At 38.9% G+C, this 27,660-nt stretch overlaps 1 protein-coding gene across 8 annotated transcripts; it reads left to right on the forward strand.

The window, feature by feature from the left end:
- Positions 1 to 1,660: 1,660 nt before the first annotated feature.
- On the forward strand, positions 1,661 to 27,486 carry sec31a (SEC31 homolog A, COPII coat complex component). Of its 8 annotated transcripts, none has more exons than XM_087843903.1 (28): positions 1,661 to 2,363; positions 3,505 to 3,584; positions 5,476 to 5,599; positions 5,690 to 5,888; positions 5,989 to 6,084; positions 6,937 to 7,077; positions 7,184 to 7,326; positions 7,788 to 7,887; positions 7,991 to 8,152; positions 8,913 to 9,065; positions 9,164 to 9,394; positions 9,490 to 9,564; positions 9,658 to 9,699; positions 12,971 to 13,270; positions 14,213 to 14,327; positions 14,852 to 15,030; positions 15,113 to 15,239; positions 15,424 to 15,569; positions 16,299 to 16,472; positions 16,981 to 17,217; positions 18,103 to 18,204; positions 18,680 to 18,782; positions 20,951 to 21,352; positions 22,913 to 22,968; positions 24,103 to 24,348; positions 25,218 to 25,337; positions 25,424 to 25,495; positions 26,022 to 27,486. In XM_087843903.1, exons 2-28 carry the CDS (start codon positions 3,506 to 3,508, stop codon positions 26,199 to 26,201), a joined length of 4,104 nt encoding a protein of 1,367 aa, XP_087700029.1. In that variant the 5' UTR covers positions 1,661 to 2,363; position 3,505; the 3' UTR covers positions 26,202 to 27,486. The 8 variants fall into 8 exon arrangements, with proteins under 8 accessions (XP_087700029.1, XP_087700032.1, XP_087700028.1 ...); XM_087843906.1 differs by having other exon boundaries at positions 20,951 to 21,307; XM_087843902.1 differs by having other exon boundaries at positions 1,662 to 2,363; positions 24,100 to 24,348.
- Positions 27,487 to 27,660: the final 174 nt, after the last annotated feature.

Below are 27,660 nucleotides of genomic sequence, written 5' to 3' on the forward strand. Positions count from 1 at the left end.
TAATTCCTAAAAAGTTAGCAGAAAATTGTTTTACAAGTCGCTGAATTAAAGCTAAAGGTCTTATTATTAGGTAGACATGGTAAATGCAGGTGCGATTACTGAGATAAAACAGTGCAACGTGTCGGATGTGTGAGGCAGAAAGAAAGAAGGTTGAGTAGATTTTAACTGGGTCTATTACAAATATAAAGCAACGGGGGTTATCAAGTTGTATTTCTTTATGTTGTTTTTCTGTACCACTTGGTGGCGACAGTCATTGGTGGTGGCAATCCACCACTTCGTTGTTTGACCGTCGAAGAAGAAGAACAGCAAGAAGAAGACACACAAAGAAGAAAAAGAAGCAGAAGGAGAACCATGAGTGTTGGTGTTGGCGGTCAGTATCATGGCTGGGAAAATAAGGCTCTCAGAGAAAATTAGTTTTTGAAATACGAATTGTTATATGTACCTTAAATTGCATTATCTACACCATTCCTCTAGGTTAAATGTGTAGACGGTTTGGGGAACTAGCTCACTTCTGAACGTGATTTGAAACGAGATGTGGCTTTGAACGTTAGCCCAGCTAACCCCTCTGCACGTGTGGAGAGAGACTAGGTTGCAAACTTTGCTGGTTTGGTGAAAAAGTAAAATGTTGATCAAGAGTCGGCGGCAGCAAAATAAGCCAACATTTTCTGAAATTGGAGTAAACGCTTAAAAAAATCGGCGCACATCCCATAATTCTAATTCTTTTTTTTTTTTTTTGCAAAATACAACTGTACGATAATCGTATTTTGCAGGCAACTTGTGTTCTGCTTCGTGTGCTGGTTTATATAGAAACTAATTGATTTTGTTTTCACAGGTTAGCTGCAGAAAAGAAGTTCCCTTGAAGTGAACCACGTGTGGATGGGACTTGCATGTATGTATGTCTTCATGTCCAACAACATATTGTGAAATAAATATCCTTCCCAATGATTATACCAATCACTACCCATCTGACCCATTCATATGTCTGGGGAAGATTATACACACGCTTTCAAATGAGGGTGTTATCTTATATTTTCTTAACTAAAGTGCACCTCTACTGTTAAATTTAACAGTTTATTTTATTACTCCGATTGTTTTTACAGGGTTTAACTGCTGAAATGTTTCCCCGAGTTCAGGTGATGTATTGATATAGAATGCATAATGACCTGACTGCTTTGCCTTCATGTTACTTTCAATTTGTCAAATAAAATCAAATTGTCAAGAAAGTTTTGTTTTGTGACATTCATTGGCTGTTGCTACTTTTTTTTAGTGCATATATTAAAACAATGCAGAAAAATACATTGCCTCTGATTCTCTTTACTCTTAGCATTGACAGAGTCAGACTGCTAATGTTGTAGATAAACTATAGTTACTCTAGTTCTATAGTTATGATTTTGTCCTACTGCTTTATCGCTATTTGGTGCTAATTTGTTAAAAAAAATTGGATTAATCCCTCCCCAAGATATTTGAACAGTTGTTAAGAAGGTAACTGAACAAGTTTTAATGACAATTTGAGTCAAAAAAGGCAAAAATATTTTATAAAATGTTATTTTTGGCCTGTGAGACTTCTTTTGTAGACTCGGCAAACTTTTTCTTAATAGTCACTCTGTTAGTAACCAAGTTTCTAAAGAGAATTTAAAATGTGTTCTTTTCTATTTTGTATGTTATGTGCAAACAATTAAATTCCATGTAGTTTTTATGTATATAGCACCAAAATCGCAACAGATACACCTGTTATTCCTATCGCTTAGGTGCCCTTTTTATGAGTGGCTTAAACAAACAAAAAAGGAATCACTCCTTTCAAAATGGTGCCGTACAAGAACTGAATGTGACTGAAAAAATAAAACCCTAAAAGAACAGCAAGAATGCCGAGAAAACTACAGCTCGAGTCATTGGGAGCAAAATATAAATGAATGAGGGGTGGCTAAAGAGTTTTGCATATTACTGTAAATGAAATACTTTAAATGATATAAAGACCGGTTCGTTACTATTCCTACTCCTTAATAAAGAAACACTTTAAAATGATAAATGCTCACATAAAATAGTTATTACTAATATTTTTAGCGTTTATTATAAAAATCTTAACATTAGCACAAGTTAGCAAACAGGGAGAAGCTCCCCCGGAAGTTGTTCTTCTTCGTGGCAGGAGGAGGCTGTTGCTTAGTGCCACGTTGATGGAGACCAGTGGGGACGTGGAAATCTGTCTCGAGTCCGCAGCCGGGACCCGGTAGCCTCTTCTTCTGTTTCTACAGCTGTAAATCCCTGAGCAGAATCGAAAGGGGAACCTGTACGGGCGGAGACAGTTAGTGTTTGCCTACTGTTTTTTTAATGTGTGCGTTCATGTGAAAAGAAGAGAAGAAGAGAAGGTAAGCTGCTTTAGTGAAGTAATAGATCTGTGTGCGGGTTTGTGTGAGTGTGTACCTGTTTCTTCTCTCATATGTTCTTGCAGGTAGCTAGCAGGCTTCTAAACGCAATATCTCATTGCATCTGCATTAGTCCAAGCCGAACCATGTCGTAGTAAAGATGTACAAGAAGTGACAATAAATTTACGCGCATTTCTCGTATTATTCGAGGCTCATAAACGACACGGCTGTGTGGCTTTTAATTGGTCCATCAGCTGTTAGCTTGCTGCTAGCAAGGACTTTTATTTTGTAATTTTAACCAAACGACTGCAAAACTTATCGGAGCTTCTTTTAAAGCTAAATGTAGCATTTCTGATGTCCTTTCCCGACACAGCCCCGAGCTACACGAAGCGTGTGATAATTAGTGCCAGTCAGAGCAGGCCTTTGTTACTCTGTAACTAGTGTATTTATTACAGCAGCAAGATGAATGGGAAAGCGTGTGTAAAACTGTAACTACTTGTTTATTAAGCGGTCCGCTCCCCTCGATGTAAAAGAGACAGATTCACACTTTTGAAAGTCGTTATTAATATGGTATTAAAATTCTTTGACATTGTTAGCACACCTAACGGAAAATAATCCATAGCAGTCTTGCAATAAATGCAACTCCATGAATGTGTTGTGTTGTGGTTGAACTGATAGAAAAGTCAACACATAAAAACGGCCATAATAGTCACCATAAAAAGTTATCAATATTGATTTTTGTTTCCACAGCAGATTTCTGCTTATATATCCAGCCTGTCATAAGTGTCTAATGAACATTTAACAGTGTTTACAATGTGGTAAACGATGCTATAACTCAAATAAATAATTCAGTAAGATTCAGCTGGAACCTCTAAAGTGATCATACAACCAAGCCAGCACCTTGGGGAAACGCTAAGAAAAAACTGCACATGTTAACCTTTATAAAGCTACCATTAAAAAGCATTGTATTTAGCCACTTAATTTGAAACTGATCGTTTAAGCTCTTTTTTATTGTCATAGAAACTAAACTACATGAAAGGATCCAATATCTGGTTATTCTGAACGCTAAAGTGAGAGAAAAGTGTCATAAATAGATTGTAATAATCACTGCACAGTCGTTCAAACTATGCCCTTATTTCTCAAGGATGAAACTTAAAGAGATCAACCGCACAGCCATCCAGAGCTGGAGTCCTGCACAGCACCACCCCATCTACCTGGCAACAGGTATGAGCATGCAGAAAGCATCAGCACAGGCATGCATCTGCTGCCGTCTGTCACTTTGACATGAAATTACATAATTTATGTTGGTTACTTCAGCCATTTTCACAGCCTCTTTAAGTGGAAAATGACATGTTTAGTGTTGTATATTTAGGGCTGCAAGCATGTGGGACATTTAATCATGTGAGGACGATGCAGGCTTCAGAATTCTCTATGAAGTTGTCCTTATTATGAAAATAGCAGGAGGCCAGGGCAAATATTTGTAAAAGTGGGTGCTATCAGTGAACCTTTAACTCATATTCACTAAATAAGAATGAATGATAAATCAACTCTGCACCTCTGGAGACAGAGTTGTTATGGTGTGACTGTACAAACTGTCGGTTTTAATGAATAGAGTATTTTATCTGTAATTTACACTTAATGTGATGCTACCAGGTTTTTTTGAATGTACACCAACAGAAAATGTTCTGTCCCATTTCAGCTGGGTTTTCTTCTGTTTCAATTATAGCCATCATACTGTTGTTTAATCCCTGCTTTACATATTTGACATGATATAGTAAATGTATTAGATAGTAATTGATCATATGAGCTGTTCTTACTAGTAAAATACACTTTAAAAGAATATATTGAACTTATTTTTGCAGAAATAGCTACAAGGATTTTTTTCCTCAAATAATGAGCAGTACCATGCAGATATGTAATATCACAGTTTAAGAAAGGCAAAATTTGCCAAATAAATGATGCTACACATCCCCAAGAATCAGTTGTATGAGGGATAAAATGCTCTGGACTGATGATATAAATAGAGCATTTATCTTAACAGCTTGTTTTGTTTCCTTGTTTACATATTATTTTTCACACTTACATGTTTCAGATCATCAAACAGGTTTTAATATTAGATAAAGATAACTCAAGTAAATACAAAATGCAGTTTTTAAATGATACAAAAACGTTATCCAAACCTACCTGGCCCTTATCAACCGGGTTATGCAGCAGGACAATTATCTAAAACATACCACAAAGTCCACTTCTGAAAGTCCGATTCAGATGGCAAGGAATCGGCTTGTTTAGTGACCTTAAGTACACAGTGAGATTAGGAACGCCTCAATCCCTACAAATAAATCTGGTAAAAGCCAGCACGTCTCTGGTAAACCGCTTAGTATTAGTGTTACAGTTAGGCTGAATTTTATCTACATGCTGAACAAGCATAGTTTCTGTTACCTTTCACATCTAATTTCTTACATACATTTTGACTTTAGAATCCATTTGTTATAATATTCCCCTACAGATGAAAGTGAATGGTCGAAAAATAAACAAGAAAACAAAAAAATAATAAACAAGTGAAAAGCTAACTTGCTTACCTAGCATGGGTTCTCAGAAAGCTATGAGACACAGGAATGGAGATTTCCTCACTACTGCAAGAAACATTTCTACATAGTATAAGAGTTTGAAAAAACAAGACAACTGCACTTAAAGTTTTGTGAAGATGTTTCAACTCTCATCCAACAGGCTTGTTCAGTTCTGTGCTTTGTGAGTTCATTATTAGGGAAGTAAAAAGAGGAAGAATGCTAAATGATCACAATAACAACCCCCTTCACAAATATTGAGTGATAGTGGATATATTCATCCAGTGGTGCAGCTATTGTTGAAGATCAGAAAGCAGTGACAAATATCCATAACAATTTTTAATAAAAAATGGGACTTAAAGGCTTTATTGTTTTTATTTTTTATGTGATATTCTTCTAACTTCAATGTAGGACAAGAAAAAATGCAGATTTTTACAGCAAACAAAAGATTGTAAATTGTTTGGATTATGCGTTGGAAAAATGGCTTAATCTATAAACATAGCTGCATATAGTTTTTCTGTTGCTGATGTTTGATACCTGTACTCCTGCAGGAACATCAGCTCAGCAGCTGGATGCCTCCTTCAGTACCAATGCCTCCTTGGAGTTTTTTGAGCTGGATTTGGCTGAGCCATCTCTGGATATGAAATCATGTGGCAGCCTTTCCTCCAGTCACAGGTAGAATAAAAAACTCTCCTCAGTAATATTACTGATTTTCTATTTTCCGTCCTGCTGTTAATCAGGGCTTCTTCTTCTTCCTCCTCACAGATACCACAAGTTGGTGTGGGGTCCATATGGTATGGACTCCCAGGGTCATCCCTCTGGTGTTCTCATCGCAGGTGGGGAGAATGGCAATGTTATCCTGTACGACACTGCAAAGATAATGAGCGGAGAGAGCGACGCCATCATCGTTGAGAGCGACAAGCATACAGGGCCAGTGAGAGCTCTGGATGTCAACCCTTTCCAAGTATGGTGCTTTTCACCTTGTGCAAAGGATTTCAGCTTGAAGCTGGGTTTAAACCCCAGGCAGTGACTCATTTGGTGTTTTGTGTCTTTTTTTCCTGCAGACAAACCTTGTTGCATCAGGTGGAAATGAGTCTGAAATCTATATCTGGGATATGAATAACTTTGGCTCTCCAATGACACCAGGACCTAAAACACAGGTATGAAGAATTTTAGCCCTTTTAGTCTACAACTTACTCAGCTTGACTCGGCTCAGCTGAACTTGGTTTTTAGGGTTTTTTGATAGGTGGTAGTATCTCTTACTAAGTGCTTTTTTAGCACCTACTCGGCCGGGGTCTGAAGCGATCTGAATCAGTCCGAAAGTGTAACGTCAACAGATTGCACGCCACTGATTGGCCAGTCAGGGGCATCACTCGATGAGTCATAAGAATGACTCCTTCACAACAATCAAAATGGCCATTTTTTAAAACCTTCTAACGAGGGAAATGGCTACACAAAAACCAACACCGTGGTACTCAGTTGTTTTAGAAAACAACCAAAACTGAGTTGAGCCGAGTAGGTATTAGTGGAAAAGGGCCAAATAAATATCTACTAATGGCATTTTCCATTTTCAACCAGTTGCATTTTTAACCAATGTCGGTCTTCTAATGATCAAATATGACTAAAATGTTTTCCTTTTCAGAACTTTAACTCTTTAAATGTCAGTTTGTTTACAACATGCCATGGCTAATTTTCACTTTACTAAATGTGAGGCTGAAAATTTTGGGAGAATTACTACAGTTAGTGATATATCCATAACTAGAATCAGCATTAATTTGGATGCTTTGTTGTTGTAAGGACTACACAGTACCTTTCTACATTTCGTATACTTAAATGTACCATTTAGTGCTTTTTTGGTATTACTCTGCTATTATATCATCATCTTTCAAATATTTTAGTTGTCAGTTTTATGTTGGGCACAGTTTTTCTCAATTCATGTATCTAATTAACATTTGTATATGACACTAATGAATGAACAGTCCATATGAATGTTTTTTGTTTTTCTCTTAAAGCCAATGGAAGACATCAGCTGTGTGGCTTGGAACAAACAGGTCCAACACATCTTGGCCTCAGCCAGCCCGGGGGGTCGAGCTTCAGTGTGGGACCTCCGCAAAAATGACCTCATTATCAAAGTTAGCGACCACAGCAACAGAGTACGTTGTCAGAGAAACCCTCAACATGCTGCATTTTCTCCCAGTTCTTTGGCTCTGTCTACTCAACTTAAACAGTCTAAGATCACTGTTGCGTGTTTCTTTCCAGATGCATTGTTCTGGCTTGGCTTGGAACCCAGAGGTGGCCACTCAGCTGGTCTTGGCTTCGGAGGACGACAGGATGCCCGTCATCCAGATGTGGGACTTACGATTTGCTACCTCTCCTCTCAAGATTCTAGAGCATCACTCAAGGTAAGCACTGATAAATCAGTCTAAATCTAATCTGTTTTATACTTTTGCTTACTGATAACAAGTCTCCCTAAAGACCAAAGCAGACTAAATGTATCTTTCTAACAAGCTTTATCTGCGTATCCAGAGCCCGATATATCATATTCCTTTGATCCATAAGCTAATATAATTCTAAGATATAACAAACACTTGAGTCCACTTACTCTTTCTTGCTGCTGGAATACTCAATGTAGCATCATTGTTAAACTGCTGCCAACTAGTCCATAAAATACACTGTTTCCTCCTGTCCGAGCTATGCTTGCGAAAACCTGCAGTGTCCAGTGCAGTTCAAAGAATTTTTTAGATTTCTTTTTTCAAAATTCCGCTGTACCTAAGTAAGAACCATTAGACCTTTAAATAGTGTTGATAATGTGAAAAAAAAGATTGTAACTGTGCTCTTTTTCATCTGACCGTTCATTTGACAGGGGTATCCTGGCCATTGCCTGGAGCTTAGCAGATCCTGAGCTGCTTCTGAGCTGTGGGAAGGATAGCAGGATTTTGTGCTGGAATCCAAACACAGCAGAGGTGAAAATTCTGTGTGTCTGTGTGTGTGTGTATGTTTGTAAACTGACAGTTATCATTTCATGATTGCCACTGAGGTTGAAAAGTCATTTTCTTGAATCCTCAGGTTTTGTACGAGTTGCCCACCAGCAGCCAGTGGTGTTTTGACATCCAGTGGTGTCCAAGAAACCCCGCTGTGTTGTCAGCCGCGGGCTTTGACGGACACATCGACATCTATTCCATCATGGGAGGGAGCAGCCAGGCACAGAGCCAGAGGCACGCTGACCAGGTAAGATTAAGTCTCCTGAAATAAAAGTATTGTTTGGGTTTTTTTTGGCATTTCGCCTTTATTGGATAGCAGTAGTGAAGATATCTCCAAAAGTTGATTCTGTTCATCTGGACGTAGCGTTTTCAGTGGGAGAAACGTTTTGTCACTCATCCAAGTGACTTCTTCAGTCTCAGCTGACTGCAGGTTTCCCCAATCTTATAAACAGTACATTTGCATAATGACTGAAACCAGCCCACTGAAGGAACAATGGGCTGGGAGTGAATAGTGAAGATAGACAGGGAAGCGGAGAGGGAGGGAGAGTGGGGAAGACACGCAGCAAAAGGCTGCAAGTCAGACTCAAAAGCTCCCAGACTGAGCTAAACCGACGACTGTTAAAGTATTGTTTTAAAAACAACATTTAACCCTGGAGAACCCATGGGGTCAAATTTGACCCCATGGTTTCCCTAGAAAACCCATGGGGTCGGCTCTGACCCCATGGGTTCTCCATGGTTAAACATTTAAAACAACTATAAGAGTAGCATCATTTATATTAGACTTACAGTCGGGTCCCTGAATATTTGGAAAATATATATATTTTCCAAATATTTTTATAGTAGTTTTGCCTTTGGCAGGGGGATTTTAAATAGTCCAGAGCAAACTTTCAGTTTAATGTCAGCTTGAAATTAACCACACTTATCCTTTCTCTCTTTTTTCAGAACTGTGAATTATTTATTTTTGTTCATATTAATTTGTCTACCTCGGCTCTGTGTGTTTCTTACAGATTAGCAACTCGTTTGGGAACATGGATCCATTTGGGACAGGGCAAACGTTGCCTCCCCTGCAGCTGCCTCAGACTCCAGCTACTCCAGCTGCAGTCAACCCCCTGAAGAAGCCACCCAAGTGGATTTGCCGACCTGTGGGAGCCTCGTTTGCAGTGAGTTCTGTTTCTTTAAGCTCTGATCAAAAATACGGTGAGACTGCTTTTATTTTTTTAAGCACACTGGAAATCTTTTTTGATTTGTTTCCTTTTAGTTTGGTGGGAAGCTGATATCTTTGGAGAATACAAAACCAAACCCCCAGCAGCCTCAGCAGCCCACTTGTCACGTTGTGCACGTGAGCCAGGTTGTTACAGAAACAGCTTTTCTGAAGCGCTCTGATCAGCTGCAGGCCACTCTGAGTTCAGGTAACTTCGTGGACTTTTGCCAGGAAAAGATCGACGTGGCTGAAAATGAGTTTGAAAAAACTGTTTGGTCTTTCCTTAAGGTATGAGGAAGCATTAAAAAACACAATGTTTAATCAATAATGTTTTTGCTGAAATTTGTGTGGATAATGGTAATGTGGATGTTATGTGTTTTAAGGTTAATTTTGAAAGTGACATCCGTAGCAAGTACCTGGAACTTCTGGGGTACAACAAAGAGGAGCTGGCTTTAAAGGTGCGACATGTTATCTGTTCATCTGTATGTGAAATATGATGCTACACATGTTTTTCAGTTGAACTTGTGATTAATTTATCCATTTGTTGTCAGATTTCAGCAGCACTAGAGGAGCAGTCTGCCAATCCCCTGAAGGTAAGCTTGTCAAAGCAGCTAATCCTATATTGTGAATTTTAAAGGAGTATCTCAGCATTAAATCTTTTTATGGGGTATCAGAGATAAAGGATGCCACTCTGATGTGTGTCCTTTAAAAATGAATAAAGATGAATGTGAAAGTCAATACTTAGTGTGATCACCTTTATCCTTTAACATAGCCTGAAGTTTGTTAGCAAGCTTTCTTGTCATTTCTTTAACTGCTCTTAGTAGTTTTTTTCCGTTCTTAGTTAAGATTAGGGGTGGGCGATATAAACAATATACAATAGAAATGATATAAATTTGGCCAACGATAGAGATTTTGACTATATCGCTCTATCGCGATAGCGCATGTTGATGATGTTGTTAAGCTGCGCCTGTTTTGGTCGAAAGCATCGCAACGGCTAAAACCATTATCATCTGCAAATTATGCCGGGCGACAGTCATAGCAAAGAGATGAAGCACTTTTGAAATATGGAGAAAGCCAAAAACTGCGCTTCCTCCACTTCCGTAACATTGATTCATTAATGTTGAATTCTCTCGCAGCTGTTCTATTCCCATGTTGTTGCAGTATATTAATAACTAACCTCGTATTGTGGATGAATAATCTCAGTTGTTCTCTTGACTGAAGTTTGGCCCGTGTATAGTATCCTGCTGTGCGATTGCATTTGTCCCTAAAAACATTTTTTAACAGATTTCTGCACGCCCAAATCGTTTCGAGGTCAGTAAGCACAACCAGAATTCATACATAAGGCACACTCTCGATTTTTGAGAAAATTAAAGGATTTTAAGTGTGCCTTATAGTGTGGAAAATACGTTATACAGAAGAAAATAATATTTCGTGATATATATCGTTACCGCACATGCTTCAAATTCAAATTCGAATTTTAGGCCATATCGCCCAGCCCTAGTTAAGATGATCCCACACTCCGCCAATAATGTTGAGATCTAGGTTCTAGGAATACTGATAGTGTTTTCTATCCAGGTTTGCTTTTACTGCACTGGCAGTGTGTTTGGGGTCATTGTTATGGTGAAAAATAAAGCTGTTGCAAATCAGATGCTTTCCAGGTGGTATTGCATGGTGAATCAGAATCTGACAGTACTTTTCTGTGTTCATAATTCCATCAGTTTTGACAAAATCCCCAGCACCACTCAGTGAATTGCAGGTATAAACCATAACATATCCTCCTCCATGTTTTACAAAGGGCTGTAGACACTGTCTCCTAACCTCCTCTGTACAAATTGATAATGATGTGAGCCAAAGATTTTAAATTCAGTTCTTGTGTAATTTGGCATAGCTCAGCCTTTTCTCCCTGTTTCCCCGCCTTCTTGAGAACATTTCTGATGAAGCTTTGTCAAACAGTAGATGGATTAACTGAAGGGCCAGATGTGTCTCTCAGGACCATGTCAGGTCTTTGCTGGATTTATTTCTGATTCTTAATAATGTGACTTTCCAATACTGTTTATCTGCTGAAGTTTTTTTGGTTTTTTTTTTAGATCTTCTTCTTTTGTCCTCCACTCTCCAGTTTCCTCGGTCTTTTAAAGGATACACTACACACAACCTGTGTAAAAAATACTGTTTTATTCTTGTCAAACTGTAATATCTTTGACATTTTTCATAGATTTAACTTAAATATGAAATGGGAACAAATTATATGTTTTTTGCGATGGGCTGCTAGTAACAAAGTGCATATGCATGTAGACAACACCCTGAATGAAAAGGAAGCAAAACGTTTTTCTGGTACAAGGACTGATAACGTGTGAAAAAGCAGCCAATGTCCAAAGACATAGAGAAGCCCGGAGAAGTACTTCTCAAGACCACTCATTGGAAAGCCAATGAGAGACTTTTGCACAGTACTGCATGCACAGGAAACTAGTGGGAAACACACTAACTAGCCAGCTAGCATCCTCCTTCAGATATTTTTATGTCTGTGCTTTCTGAGCTGTGCTTTCTGAGCAGTCCAAGTTTGAAGTTTTCCTTTGGTGTAAAATTGCTGGAAAAGCACTATTGGCATGTGGCAAACCAGCAAAATTATATCTCAGTCAGTGAAGTTAATAACAATTTGTACATATAACCCATTAAACATAATGTTTGCAGTCTAATGATGAATAGTAGCAGTTTAATACTGGAAAATGTATCACTAAACCGCTGTTCAGGTTTCCAGACAAGGACTACACACACAGTGTCACCAGTTTCATAGCAGGAAGACTTAGCAGCTCAATAATGTAACATTTCCTTCATGTTTTGTTGGACTCCAAAAACCGAACTGAAAGACCATATCACATCACGCTCACATTTATCAGGTGCACACAAATGCAACACTACATGCAACATTAAACATAATGAAAAGCTGCTACAAGGGTCAGCCTGCCTCTTTAAAAGGATGTAGCCGTTACCTTCTAAAAAAATTCCTATGGTCTTAAAATGTTTGTCTTTCCATTCCAAGACCATTTCTTAAATGAGCAAAGTTTTACATTGATGTAAACGTTTTATTTGCTCCTCACATGTATTTTCACGACACTGCTATGCTATGCAGTCCATATTTCACCCCACATTGGTCTCCATTCAGCTCAGCCTGTTCTGATCTGTTCGCATTTGTTCACTGGCAGAAGAATAAAAAAGTCTGACTGATTGCTGCTGGCAGTAATTACAGCTTGTCAAAGCCCCAGTTCACGGCGGAAAAGATGTAAAGTGTTTGTCTCTGTCTTATGTTTTGCAATATGGGAAGTGTTGTAAGCAACAAAGTCGTGTTTCAATGCTATAAATTCAACTTCGCTTTTTGACATTACTCAGAGGAAGCTCGACATTTGAAAGTCACAATCACAGCAAAAAAGTGGAAATTCTTGAGTCTGCAGTGCCGCACACTTTAGGAAAGCACTCTGTCACACGCGCTTGTATGCACTGCTCACTTTCTGTATAACTGTATTGCAGTGTTTATGCATCTGCTTCCACCAGTGACCTCAAATAGGAGCTTTACTCCAGTGCTAAATCTAGTGATTTTGCATTTGTCTTCATTCTCTGAAATATGGAAAATAATATTGGTCTGACTTAGGTTCTGATCCCAGTTTGAAATTTACATTTCCCTAAATGTTGATTTAAATACACTTTTTTTTTTTTTAGCTGAAACCAATCAAATAATATATGCCTGACCTGGCTGCCCTAGTAAGCTGAATCCATACTGTTTCTGGTGATGCACACATCCCAGCCTCAGCCTGATGTGGCAGATCATATTACGCAGTTGACTCTGAATCCATCTCCGCCTCTTCTGTTCAGGTGGATGTGCCCGCTCCAGCCACGCTGCAGCCATTAGCAAACCTCAGCTTCATGCCGCCTGCTGACACTCCAGAGGCAGCATTTGACATGATTGCTGCTGTAAACCTTCAGCCTGCAGCCATGCTTGATCTCAATTCCACTCCTGAAGCAGAGGATGAGGATACAGCAGCACCAGCGGCAGATCCAGAAGATGCTCTTCGCAGTGAGCCATATGCAAATTTGGATCAGGTTCTCCCAGAGGAGGAGGTGGATGAGAATGAGAATGAGGAGGAAGAGGAGGAAGAGATCCCCTTAGATCAGGTACACCTTTGTTCCCCATTAAAAAGAGCTGAGCAGCAAAGTTACAGGAGTGCAAACCTTTTAGCGGTTTTCAGTAATGAACTTCAGATAATTTGAGGAGAATCAGTTCAGCATTATTTCCACAGCTGTCCATGAATTAGTAATAAAATGTGATTAAGATAATACATTGTTTAAATTTATAATAGAGAAAACAAACAAAAAATAATCCAAAATCATTTTGGCTGTAATGTGGAGCTGTCACCTTAAATATTAAAACAACCTATTGGAAACTGATTGAACACTACGGAAAGCTGAAAACACCTGTCTGGGTGTGCATATTTTTTTTTATAATTAATGAACCATGTAATCTGATTACTAACACTGTTTGACTCTTCATGCAGGAATAGATGGATTCTGGGTTGGTTTTAGGCATGCTCAAGGGGTTAGTCCAAACTGAAATATCTCAGAAAAAACTGTATGAATTGTTATAAAGTTTGGTACGTATACCCTTGTTGCTATGGCAACTTTTCATTTGGCATCAAGCTTTATACAATCTCAACATTTACTTGATTGAAATAGCAAAAATTTGGCACAGGTATCCACTGTGCCAGGAATGTGGAGGGCTCACTAAAGTTATCATGAGACTGGCAGTTGTTGTTTTAAATGAAATATCTCAGCATCTTTGGGGTGGCCTGTCATGAAATTGATGATCCCATGACTTTGCATAATCTTACATTTCTGAAATTTACAAAACTAAGGACATTTCAGTGAGTCTCAGCTGCACTTTATAATGCTAGTGAGCAAGTGTTGGCATGGTAACCTGCTAAATTATGATTATGAAACTGTACTGTTACTAAGTTTAGCCTCAGGGCCTTTCATTATGTTAGAAAATCTTTAGTATCCTGGAACACTTGAAGGCTGGAGAAAAGATTGAAGCATCATTACATGTTTCTGTTGTTACAGGAGATGACAGCATCAGTTGATGAGGAGCCCATTCCTGCTGAGACATTAGCCCCTATTGAGGTCCGAGCTCCAGCTCCAACACCAGCAGGAGGGGTCAATCTCAGCATTAGTCAAGGTAACAGCACTGTCAGTGTTTCAACACATTAACTCAGTAATTTGTTGTTTGCCCTGGGATTTTAACCATCATCAAATTGTAATGGGTATGGATATGTGGCAGGATAAATGCAAAGGTGTGTATAGTAAGGCACCAGAGAGTTGAAAAAGAAATCCACTAGGAGGTGGATTTAAGTGGAAACTTATACTCTTCTGACTCATTATTACTGGTATTTTCTTCAGTATTAAAGTAATCTAATTAGAGATGTCTGAACTTTAACAGCTAATTCTGCTGCTTTTGGGGATTTACTTTTCTTTCAGTAGGAGAAAGAAAAAGCAGCTCTTTATAAAAGAAAAGCTCAGACATACATTTAAAGCAGACAGCTGTTATATGATTATAAATTGGTTGAAGGTCTCACACCAGTAAAGACAGAAGCCATTCGAGGAGGGCTTTGTTTGTTGGACATGAAGATGTCACATTTATGAAGCTCACACCTGCCACTGGTTTTTTTCCTAAACATAATGGTTTTTTTTATTTCTTGCCAGATGTGGATGGGCTCATCACACAAGCTCTGCTGACTGGAGACTTTGAGGGAGCTGTGGAGCTTTGTCTCCATGACAACCGATTGGCGGACAGCATCATATTGGCCATTGCTGGAGGGCCAGAACTTTTAGAAAAAACCCAGAAGAAGTATTTTACAAAATCACACAGCAAGATAACCAAGGTGACAACTGGGGAAAACTTCCTTGAGTGTTTTTTGATTAAGAACGTGTTACTGGTGTTGTAACTGTGTATTTGTCCTGCAGCTGATCAGTGCAGTGGTAATGAAAGACTGGCACGACATCCTGAAGACGTGTGACCTTCAGAACTGGAAGGAGGCTCTGGCAGCCGTCATGACCTACGCTCAGCCTGAGGAGTTCTCTTCCCTCTGCGGTTAGTTCACATGTATTTTGTTGTTGGATATCAGGGGGTCGATCACATTTTTTAAGGTGAAGGCTTACTGTTTGAATTTAGTATTTAGATTTTCTTCTCTATCCAGGCATTTTGTTAATTCTATATAAATAAATCTATTTTTTTTACTTACATTCAGTCCATCCTGATTTTCAATTTTTTTAAGACCTTCTCGGGGACAGACTGGAGGCATCAGAAGATGCTAACCTACAATCCCAAGCCTGTTTGTGCTACATCTGTGCTGGCAATGTGGAGAAACTTGTCTCTTGCTGGACCAGAGTGCAGAACGGACACGTTCCTCTCTCACTGCAGGTATAGAAGCTCTGCTGCTCATGTTTTGTTTTTTAAATGTGTAGTGGCATATGTTTAGCTGCTTTGTAAGGTGGCAGAAACAAGCTTATTAATGCTTTTCCTTTGATTGAACAAATTTGTCGTTTATCTTTCGTTTTTGTTTCTTCCAGGAATATGTCTGGCTTTTTAGCTGCTAAACACTCCTCTATGTTCACTAGCTCTCTCCAGCTGTGTCTTTCTGCTCTTTGTTGATTAGCAGGAATTAAACAGTGGCTTATTAGAGCTTTTACAGTGGGAATGAACCAAAACAATCCTATTTTGAGCTTAGGACAGTCACGACCTTTCATTTCGTCATTTTGCGTTATATTATGAAAAAAATATTCATTTTACTTTAAATCTGTGCTAACCAATATTTTTTGTATTAGTAATGGCTCAAATGATAAGTCGTTGCAAACAAATTCTGAGGAAAATCTTCACCTAACCCTGCATCGTCCCTGCATTTCCAGTCCAGGACAAAACTATATGCTACCACTCCAGCACCAAAGAGCACACAGACACAAATAGCAACTGGCTACTGAAGCCAAATTAAAGTAGATAAAGTTGCTGGTTAAGTAAACAGGGAGCTGTTTACTAATATTGTAGATTATGAACTGTTTATAGTTGGTAATAAGCCAATATTTCTCGAAGTGACCATTGACATATTTAATTAATGATGTCGTCGTGCTCATATATTGTGCCTCTGTGCCTCAGGACCTGGTGGAGAAAGTGGTGGTGCTGCGGCGTGCAGTAGAGCAGACCCAGCGCTCTGGCCCCGCTGCTATCGGCATCCTGCTAGCTGAGAAGATGAGCCAGTATGCCAACCTGCTGGCCTCCCAGGGCAGTTTGGCCACTGCCATCACCTATCTGCCTGACAACAGCGACCAGGTATGTACACAGCTGCTGTTTGTTGCACCTGCTCTCTGAAAAGTGTGTGTGTTTTTTTAAATATTTGGGAGTATTTGTCCTTAATGAGATATAAATTTCCATGAATACACTCGGCCTAATCATCCCTACTGCTTACTAAGCTCATTTCTTTTTTTACTTAAATAACAAATGGAGTTATTTAATTTGTCTGTGTGCAAAGCAATAAAAATGTATAATGTTTTTCAATCTGTTTAGTTTCATAATTCTTAATCTTATTTTTTTTCTTAAATAATAACAGAGGTACTAAACATGCAAACAGTAAAAACCATTTTATTCCAGTATTTTTTTGATGGCATGCACACTTTTTATTGTGGTCAGTTATTGGAAACTGCAGAAGGAAAAAAATGAAGTGATCAGTTGAGAAGTATTGCTGTTACTGGTTTTTTGAAATCATTTATTATGATTTAATATGCAATGTAATCCTGATCAAGAATGACAGGCTCTAACCCAGGTCTTTTGCTCCATCCAGGTTGCCATTCAGCAGCTTCGTGACCGTCTCACTCGGGCTCTTGGGCAGCAGGGGTCGGCTCCTGGAGCTTCAGTGCAAACACAGAGAGCTCCGTCTCAGCTGCCTGCCCCTCGGGCTCAGCTTCGGCATCCTTACACCCAGGTCCATCCCACCATGGTGCCTCAGCCCACCCCAGCAGCACCAGTGCCCATGCCTACATCCGCCTCCGCCCCAGCACAGCCACAGTATTACCAGCCAGTATGTTCCACAGAGCTGCCACTACATCTCATAACAGTGTTTACACACAGACCTGATTTTCTTGGTTCTTATCTCTCTATCATTTACTCTGATTTGCATTTGTTGTGATTTTATTAACAATTTTTTTATACAAATGTATAAACTACCCAAGAATAAGATTCTGAAATCTAGCATAAACATACACAGATGCATCGTCTTAACGACACTGTAATAAAAAATTGGATTTAAAAAAGAGATACTGCAAGTAAGTGATCGCCACATTTTCCCACATTAATGAAAACAGATTTTCTCTAAGTGTATAACCATTTTCATACAATATAATACAATTTCATAGAATATAGTTAATATAGTTTCTTTTCTTGGGAGTTTTGTTTATTCAACAATATCTGTCTTTAAATCTAGGAAATGAAAAGATCTCTCTCTCTTAGCCTTAATTTACAATTCCAGTTCATGTGTGTGGATTAATCTGTTCTTTGATGTGTTCATGTTGAATCTTGATTTAAGTTTATATCAGACCTGAGGGCAGACTGGTCTATTTCCTGTTCTTCCTCTAAATCTGACATCTCCACACTTACTAACTACCTGACAAAGTGCTCATTTTAATTTCCTGATGTGTTGTAGTCATTTCATCATTTGCCAGTCCATTCTTGCCAGGGTTTAAATGACAAGCTGTGGGTACTTTTATCAGCATCTGGGCAATTTTGTTATTGTGTCTAAACTTTCTTTCAGGATGTTGTGTTCTTGTAATTTGAACCTTGGCTCGTATAAAGTCCTCTCTTATGTCCACCCGTCCAATGTTTGTGCATTGTGGCGTTGTTTGGTCTGTGCTCCCCTCCCATGCTGCGGCCATCATTGGTATGTGCCGTGTGTTTCTGTGTGCTTCAGATGAGGGCAGCCTCCACTGTCACCTCCTGGAGTAACCAAACTCCCACAGCCCTCCCCAATGTCCCTCCTCCTCTTCAAGTAGGCAGCGCCTCTGACCAGAAGGTATACTGAACATTACTGCCCATTCAACCTTGACACACACTTCTTTTTGCAAATTAAAAAGCTTCACTGAGCAGGCCAAAGGTCCACATCCCAAACCTTCCCATGGCTTCCAACCCTCATTGTTAGCTACCATCACTGAACTTCCTGTTAGTACTTCTGTGGCTACAGTGCAAAAGCTTCATTCAGTCTGTTTCTGCTGCCGCCTCATAATTAATGTGAATCATTGCATGATTTATAGCTTACTCTTTATGGTTTAAAACAAAATGCATGCCCTTCTGCACAAATTAAGCTTCACTGAAGTGCGGTTATTGCATCACTTTTATCTGTGAAAGCTCTTTTAACATAAGACTATTCTGCCCTCTAGCAAAACTAAGCTTTATTATAATCACTACATAACTTGCTTTTGTAGAGCACAGTGTTGATTCTCAGTGGGCAGAGGAGGAAGAGTTCAGATTTGTTGTCCCTGCTTTTTCAGGTGGAGCCTTCAAACCCGATGTACGGGATTCCAGCCTCCGGCACGGCTGCAGCTCCTCCGGTCTCCTCCCCTCCTGCCTACATGTATTCTCATCAGTACCAGCGTAAGTGTTTTCACTTCCAGAACTTAGCTGTCTATCATGAAGGGCATTGGCTTACGAAAAAAATAGATTTCATTTTAGTAAAACAACCTTGTCTTGCACATTAGGTCCAAATTTATTAATATATATATATATATATATATATTAGGGGTGCAACGATACACAAAATTCACGGTTCGGTTCGATACTTTGGTGTCATGGTTCGATATTTTTTCGATACAAAAAAAATGTTCATGCCTTTTTATTAATTTGTCATTTATTAAATTTTCACAGCACATTCTGCACCACCTCTCTGTGCGTTCATCATTTGTTTGAAGCCAGCTCACCTCCTGCAACCACTTTTCCGAGAATACGCGCTTCTTTTGTGGTTCGGACTCCTGACATTTCTTTGGAGGTGGAGGAACATCACAGTAATTGCTTAAAGGAGCTTCTTCGACATCTTTAAGAGTTCTAAACAAATGTCTGTCCTCCTCCAGAAAATCTAATGTACGCAAACACGCGTTGCAACTTCTTATCTTGTGCACGTTTTTTATTTGGATTTTATTGCAAAGTGAAAGCAAAAAACAAGCGCAAATTCAAACGCGATTTCAGTATGTCACATATTGACAGTGGCCGATGCCAATGACATAATTACCCAGCTACATTTCCGAAAGAATGCAAAAGCATTGACATATATTTTTCCTTCCTACGATAGGCCGACGGGCAGGGCAGAGATAGATTTTGGTAGCCCGACTGGAAAAAAGCCCCAGGACGTCGGGCTAGCGATTTTGCGAGCCCTGTATCTGATTGAGGAATCACTCATCTTTGGAAAAGAGAGTTTATTATGGAGAAATGTCTCTTTCCAAAATAAAAGCTATACTATACGCTTCTTCTGGGCTATATTCTCAGCAGCATATTAAACATATCAGGTCCCCATAAGGAGAATCATGTGCTAACGGCTGTCTAAATGACTCGGGTAAAGTTTGTAGCATGCCTGCTTGTTGTTTTTGTCTGCTTCCACTTGTCTTTGCACTAGGATGATGTCGGAGTAAATGTGCAGTCATATTGGTTGTGTTCCCACTAGTGCTGTCAGCGTTAATCTGAAATGACGTTAACGTCACAACACGGCAAAGCTCCGTTAATGAGCTACCGCGGATCGCCTCATGAGTGGGGCTGGAAGACGTCAACACATTAACGAGCTAACTGCGCGAACACACTAGTTCCCACCAATTGAGCATTGCTGGCACATCCAACATACTGTTTTACTTTTGTCCATGACACGCTTACCTTCAGGGTCATACGTCACATGAAAACCAAAATAGTTCCAAACGCCAGATCTGAATGAGGGTGGGGGAGGTTCAATTTGCCATGTTGCAACTAGCCTAGCTTCTGTCTCGCTAGCTTGCCCTGCGCTCAGTGAATCTGCGTTCGACTACTCCGCCTAGGCTGCACTGTCGAGCGCAGATCCACTGAGCGCTCAACACAGACAGCATCGTCAGAAGGAAAGTTGATAAAATAAGTTAAAAATGTTGTATTGTTCGATACATATGCGTACCGAACCGAAAGCACTGTATCGAACGGTTCGATATCGATACGAGTATCGTTGCACCCCTAATATATATATATTTCTGTATTACTACATTAATACACACACATACCCTTAACAATACAATGCACAGTTTGTGCTTCATTTGGTGGTTTCAGTAAATCTAATTACTATTTATCTTTAAAAGCCCCCGAGTCATCTATCTGATCAGGTAGATCAGGTTTGATCATTTTTGGCATATTTTAAAGCTGCACTTACAAGAAAAAAAAAACTGGTGTTGAAGTGCTGTACTTGTGAACGAGGTTAGGTGGAGCATACGCTCCTCCTCCAGGCTAAATGTTGTATAAAGGACACAGGATTCCACCAATTAATCTGTTTGTGTATTCTTTGAAACACTAACAAGTATTTTGCTGTTTAACACTAATGTCAGATCTCTTCTGTGCTGTCATACGTAATCTTAGTTACTAACAGGAAGTGAGAATGTTCAGTTTGTATATCTCTTTGTCCGTTGAGTGTTTTATAATCTACCAGCAAAACATTAAGTACTTCAGCATGCTCTGCACTGTAACCATCCTGTTGCATGGTGCACTTGGTTTAACATGCAACAGTTTTTTCACTAACAGAACATCCTCTGTGTGACTCCCAGCTTACCCCCAGGTCAACCAGTACCAGCATGGAGCTGGTGGTGTGCCTCTCTTTCAGCCTCTTCAGTACTCCTCTGTTCCTCCTCATCCACCTCCTTCAGTAGAGCCATCCTCCCCTCCTCAGCCCCCTGGCTTTCTCTCTGAGTACACACAACCCGTCCAGTCTCAGCCAATATCTTCAGTCTATCCTGGACAGCCTCCCATCAACCAGTGCCTGTCCTCCTCTCCTCCTTCCCAGCCTCTTTTCTTTCCTAACTCTTCTTCCTACTCCACTCCTCCGTCCTCTGGAGTTTCTTTCCAGCATGGCGGGCCAGGATCTCCTGTGTCGTACATGCCTCCTCCACCGAGCGGAGTCTCAGGTACAAAGATAGACAACAAGCTGATCCCCGCCTCTCAGAGAACAGGTCTGCATGCCTCTAATCACCCTCACTGTCACTGTGCTCCTTACAAATTCTCTCAGCCTTTAAAACTAGTAGGATTCCAGTTTCCTTTGTTTACCTACACTAACAGTTAATATCATATCTAGTTACTAAATGAATTCATTTCATTAGTGTTAACCTGCAGTGCAGGTTATTAAATCTTACCTGCTATAATGTGAATAATAACAGACTTTTTCTGGTCACTATTAAATTAACTCTTAATTATCAAAGCAATTTGCATTTAAATGGTGCGCTGGTTATACAATAGTAAATATGTTTTCTGTTACTGTTTACAAAAAGGGAACATATTGGGTGTCTGAAGGTCATTTCTCACAATAAAAGCACTCAGAATGTATTATTAGACAGTAACTTTAAACCCTAAATGGCAGATGTTTATGTTGTAAATGTAAATCTTACAATACTTACATGTCCCATACAATTATGGGTAGGTTTCATATTTAGCAATGATTTTCAGTTTGCTTCTATTTACCTGTGTCATCTTAGTATATATGGCAGGAAGGTATGCACAAAAATCAATTAAATAATACTACAATTGAAATTGAATATGTTTTCTGCATTAAGCCAATATTACGCCTATACTTATTCCAGTGACATAGCACAACCAGATGATACTTTATTCAGATAGCAGTTCAAGTGTGAATCAATAGTGACCTGCTCTAAAAGACTGCAAAAAGCAACAATGTCACAGGTTTTCAGCAAGACAGTGATAATTGAGACTGTCCTTTTCTGATTTTTTGGGAGAATTCACCAACTATGAACATGTAAACAAACCAGACTACTTTTTTTTCATAGATAATAGTAATCATACAGTTTAAACTGTGTAAAAATTACACTGTTGTCCTATGGCTGAAAACATTTCCAACTGAAGCTGAGAGAAATGCTAAATGCTCAGATGACAGAGTTGGTATGGACACAGCCAGGTAATCATACTTTTTACACTTGCATGGCTCCACAGAGTATGAGAAAATCACGGGTATAATTGTGACCTGCTTACAATCACACGTGTAATAAAATCCATCTATTCTGGAAGTAATTTGCACAACTTTTTTGTTGATACGATGCAATCATCTTTAACATTCACAATAATTAATGAAAACCACAGTGAATACTTACTCTTTTAAACATAACAGAATCTAATGATTATACAAATGTATTTTTGTACCTGTTTAGCATTTATAAGCAGTTTAATTCATGGTATGTAACACAAAATAATGTCACTTTTAAATGATAAAAGTTAAATTTTATTGAACAATGTCATAATAGGTGGCAGCTGTTTAAACATTTAAGGAATGGCACCGTAAAGCAGTGATAAGTGATTGTTTTCATGGCTGAAAAAAAGAATTAACGACAAATGCTGCGCATTAATAAAGAACTAAAAAAATCTTTATAGCTCCTTAGAGATATATCATAGTCTGTTATCAATAACCGATTAATGTGGTTATATTTTTAAACTTCTTATAAATGTTAATAGGGGGACTTGTAATAAAAATTCAAAACATGAGACAGATTTGTTTTCCATTATAGGGCCTCAGAACGGCTGGAATGATCCTCCGGCCCTGACCCGAGCCCCTAAAAAGAAGGTAGGTTTCATTAATCAGAGTTTGGAGTGACACATTTTAGAATTAAGACACATTTATATTACTCTGCTGTTCGACAGGCAGTTTGAGGAGGTAAATTGATTTATTTGTAGTTATTGAAATTGTTGGATGAGAAATGCCGTTTTGTGGTCTGTTTACACCTGATTCTGCCTAAATAATGTGAACATTTTGCCTGTCGTTGTTCCTCTGGACAAAGGTACCATTATCTGAAATATAGAGTGAAAATTGAAAAAGCGCAATGCAAGCTGGAAACTGAGGCAGTTTTAGTTTTTATGGTAATATGAAACATTTTGAGGTTAATCAAGTTATATATATATATATATATATATATATATATATGTGTGTGTGTGTGTGTGTATGTATATGTATATGTGTGTGTGTGTGTGTATATATGTTTTAACACATAAAAGAGCTTTGACAATTAACTATTTTGAAGTATGTGCTATCACTGTATTGTTTGGCCCTTTATTTTCTGTTAATGCATAATAAGATTCATTATTTATTTTACCTATGATGACTGGCCTTGTATGGAGAATTATTGTTATGACAACAGACCCAGTACTAAACTACTTACTACTTTACTTTACTACTAGTAAAGTCAGTAACAGAAAAGGAGTCTTTATCAAAGAAATCATTTGAATGAAACCAACACATTTCACTTTTCCTTTGAACTCCCTCTTTTCTGGCTTATGCCAAGCTTCTTTAGAGTTCATTATGGATAATAGTACTAACTGATGTTTTGGTGTGCTGAATTTGCTTTGTCCAAAACAACAATAAGACAGGCAGAGTTTTTATATCATTTAGGGAGCATTAGCTGCTGATGAACAAGCTCACACGTGCTGATCTGTATTTGCATTTACACAAGTAGGACAGTGAAAGTATGAAATATGTCCGATGCTGTCAGTTCTAATTATAAAACTGCAACAACTACAAAATAATTATACTTTAAACATGGAGTGGGTACAACGTTTGGCTAGCTAACTACTAGAACAGTTTGAGAATTTCTGGACAGTAAGGATTCCACATCTGTAAAGTTTACATCTATGTCTGCGTTTAAGTTACAGACAGACAGCCATGACAGAGTTTAAACAAACTGTGCTTACTTCTATTCAGCAGGTTCTACAGAGCTACACCCCTCCTATCCCCATCACTGCTCCCATAATGACCCCGCTGGGCACTGACCCTCAGGCACAGCCAATGTCCTCTGGTGCTCCTCCTGCCATGATGCAAGGCCAACCCGGTGTCCAGGTCCCCTACTCAGGCATGCAGCAGCAGCAGCTCTCCCCTCCACCTATGAACCCTGCAATGCCAAAGACCAGCATGGAGGGTGCACCAGGAGCACCGACTGGAGATGTGATCCAGGTAAATACCTCTCAGGTTTAACTAAATGTTAAACCATAGATTTTATATGATGTACTGCAGATGGCTGTCTGGAGGAAATGATATATCTGTGTGTTTGTTTTTAATTGTCTAGCACTGCTGCTTCTTACCAGATTTTCATTGCACCAACAGACATACCTTAGAATCAACTGTATTACATTATACATGCCCCAAAATGTATTTTGTAGCGTATTCCGTTATGTTACTCAATGAGAGTAACGTATTCTGAATACTTTGGATTACTTAATATATTATCATGCTTTTTACAACTACATGAATGTACTATTGTTGTGTGATTTATTACTTTTACTGAAGGTTATTTGCCATACCAATAGCAACTAGATTTTTAAATCTTAATATAAAATGGGTAACAGTAGGGTGGACATTAGGTAAGGCTGCACTTTTTTCAGCGATCTTCTGCGCATGTATTAGACAGGTCCGCGGCTCCGAACCGTAAAGGCATAAAAGCGTAAAGGGACCTCTGGCTAATACGTCGGGCTCGTAACCGAAAACTAGCTTTACTTTGTTGTCTGGGTCAACTTTGTATATATATATTATATATTTACATGCTTCCATCTCCCGTTTCTGGTGGGTGACATCTCTTACTTTTCGACTCCCTCGCGCTCACAGACATATAACAGGTATGGCAGTCCATTCTCCCTGCAGCACGGACTACACTGCCCATGAGGCTACATTCTTTAGGGCGATGCCTGTAACACTCTGCCTATTGCCTTCATATTAAATCATTTTTGTGAATAATTTTTTGAAATGTATTTTTTTAATGATGAATGATTCACATTTTTATATTTTTGGTAAATACTAGTTAACACGACTCTTACCTTACCCTTCAGCCTCTGCAGTCCATCCCTGCTGAGAAGATCATGAAGAAACCCATACCTGATGAGCACCTCGTCTTAAAGACCACATTCGAGGGGCTGATCCAGAAATGCTTGGCTGTAGCTACTGACCCTGTGAGTCTATGTAATGAAATTAACAGTGCAGTTCAACAAAGTGAGCCCTTAGATGAGTAACTGAGTTTTCTTTGATCTTTTCACAGCAAACTAAGAGGAAGCTTGATGACGCAAACAAACGTTTGGAGGCACTCTATGACAAACTCAGAGAGCAGACAGTGAGTATCCAGCACACCACTGCAGAGGTCAACAGTGAATCCTGCCTTTAACAAGAGTGTGAAATGGTTGTTTGATCTGTAAAATGTAAAGAAAATAGTGAAAAGCCTAAAATCATTTTCTGTATTTAAATTTAGTCATCATAGGGTTAGTGTGATACTCCATGCACACATCTGCAAGTGCTTTGATATGCTGTGAATTTACAATGTGCACATTTCTCTAAGCAGACTAGAAACAAAATGAGAACCACTTAGTGGTGAAAGTAAATTCTGATGTTTTGACCAATAGTCAAAACATGAAGAAATTTGACCTCCGGAATTTAAACAACTCAGCAGATTTTCACATGAGAAGCTCCTTCTAAAAAGAGGTGTTTCATGTTTAAAGAAATAAACATATTATAAAATGTAGTCTCAGTCAAAAATTCATGCCATCAACTGCCTTATAATGACTGTTTCCCAATTGGTGTTTTGCATTGATTTGCTACAGTTGGCCATTCTACTGACATAACTCTGCTGTTCCTCTGTGCAGCTCTCCCCTGCCATTGTAGGAGGACTGCACAACATAGCCAGGAGCATAGAGTCCCGATCCTACACAGAGGGCATCAACATCCACACCCACATAGTGAGCAACAGCAACTTCAGCGAGACTTCAGCGTTCATGCCTGTACTCAAGGTGGTGCTGACGCAAGCCAACAAACTCGGGATCTGATGAGGCTGAAAGTGCCAGCAGCTCATTTGAGTGCTGGACCACAGGTGGAGAGAGGCCGGACATGGGTCGATCTGAGTATTAAAAAATAGTTTCACGGGAAGCTTGTTCAATGCAAGCAATGAAGAATTATGTATGAAAATACTGTTAAATTCTTCTTTGTGCCACTCACGTTTGTCAAACAGAAGCCATGCTGTCAGTTGCACTCAGTGGTGAAAGTAAATTCTGAGCCAGTTAAGGGGCTACCTATCGACTGGCTGACAAGCAGACACTAAGCATTTATTTTTAAATCAGTCAACAATTAATACACAAATGTGAAAGATATGAATCAGGAATAAAAACTGGATAAAGCAAAATAAAGATAATGAATTTTAAGGACATTCCAGTCTGTTGATAATCAGTGAATCGTGTATTAATGGCAGACTCCTGATGCATGCTGTTGGCTCAAAATTTATGCAGCTGTATCGGCCTGTTCATCTTTAAAGTCTTTGAACTTTTGTGCACTACACTAATGCATATATACCTTTAATTCATAAATATATCTAAATTTTTCTCAGAAGTACAAAGTAACACTTTAGTTGTACATACAAATGCATCATTACTTGCATGCATTTTGCAGTTGACCTGCAAATAAGATTGCAGATATAATCACTCATTTTACCAGATAGAACATGAATTTGTTAAAATCATGGCATTATAGTGACAGTTAGGGTTAAAGCAATACTACGTGTCACATGTATTTAGAGTAAAATCAGTGCGTATCAAATGCCAGTTATTTTTAATGCATCTACTATGACTTTTGTTTAAACTTTAAACCCTTTTTTCTGCTTTCACTGACTTACTTTCACCACTAGTGTTACTACATACAACACATTGGACCAAGATACAGTCAGTGTGTGGGATATTTCAGTGCAGAGCAGTGTAATCCCAGGTGTTGAGGACATTGATGTTTTACTTCTTTTGTTTGTTTGTTTTTCAGTGTAATAATAAAGCTCAGCAGAGTGCAATGGACCTTTCAAAAACAGGCTGTGCTTTTATTGAGTTTTTAAGTATGCATGCATAAACAAATGCTGGCAATCGCCTTCCCTGGCATTGGAATTAATTACCTGCTAATTAATCAGACCTCAAAGGAAACTGGAGGAGACTTGTACTTGATTTTCATTCCAACTTTGATGAGGGCTGAAGTCTGAGTGGTCAAGCTCACGTTTATGTTGTTGATAAAACGAAAACAAGTCTTTGTTTTTGATTGACGACATGCAATATTTTCAATAAATAGTATTTATTTACAGTTTGCATTGTTTTTTATTTTGTTTGTGAAATGCACACTTCGGGCCCCTTATTACCAACTATCTTTTAAACATCACAGCCTAGCTGAGTATTGTTACTAAAAATATTCATTTCTTTATGCCCACAGTGTACTGATCTTTACATTATACTGCCGGTGCCACGTCACAAAGCTCAA

This window comes from Neolamprologus brichardi, chromosome 7 (genome assembly GCF_056152115.1).
Source record: "Neolamprologus brichardi isolate AB-2024 chromosome 7, ASM5615211v1, whole genome shotgun sequence".
Lineage (NCBI taxonomy): Eukaryota > Metazoa > Chordata > Actinopteri > Cichliformes > Cichlidae > Neolamprologus > Neolamprologus brichardi.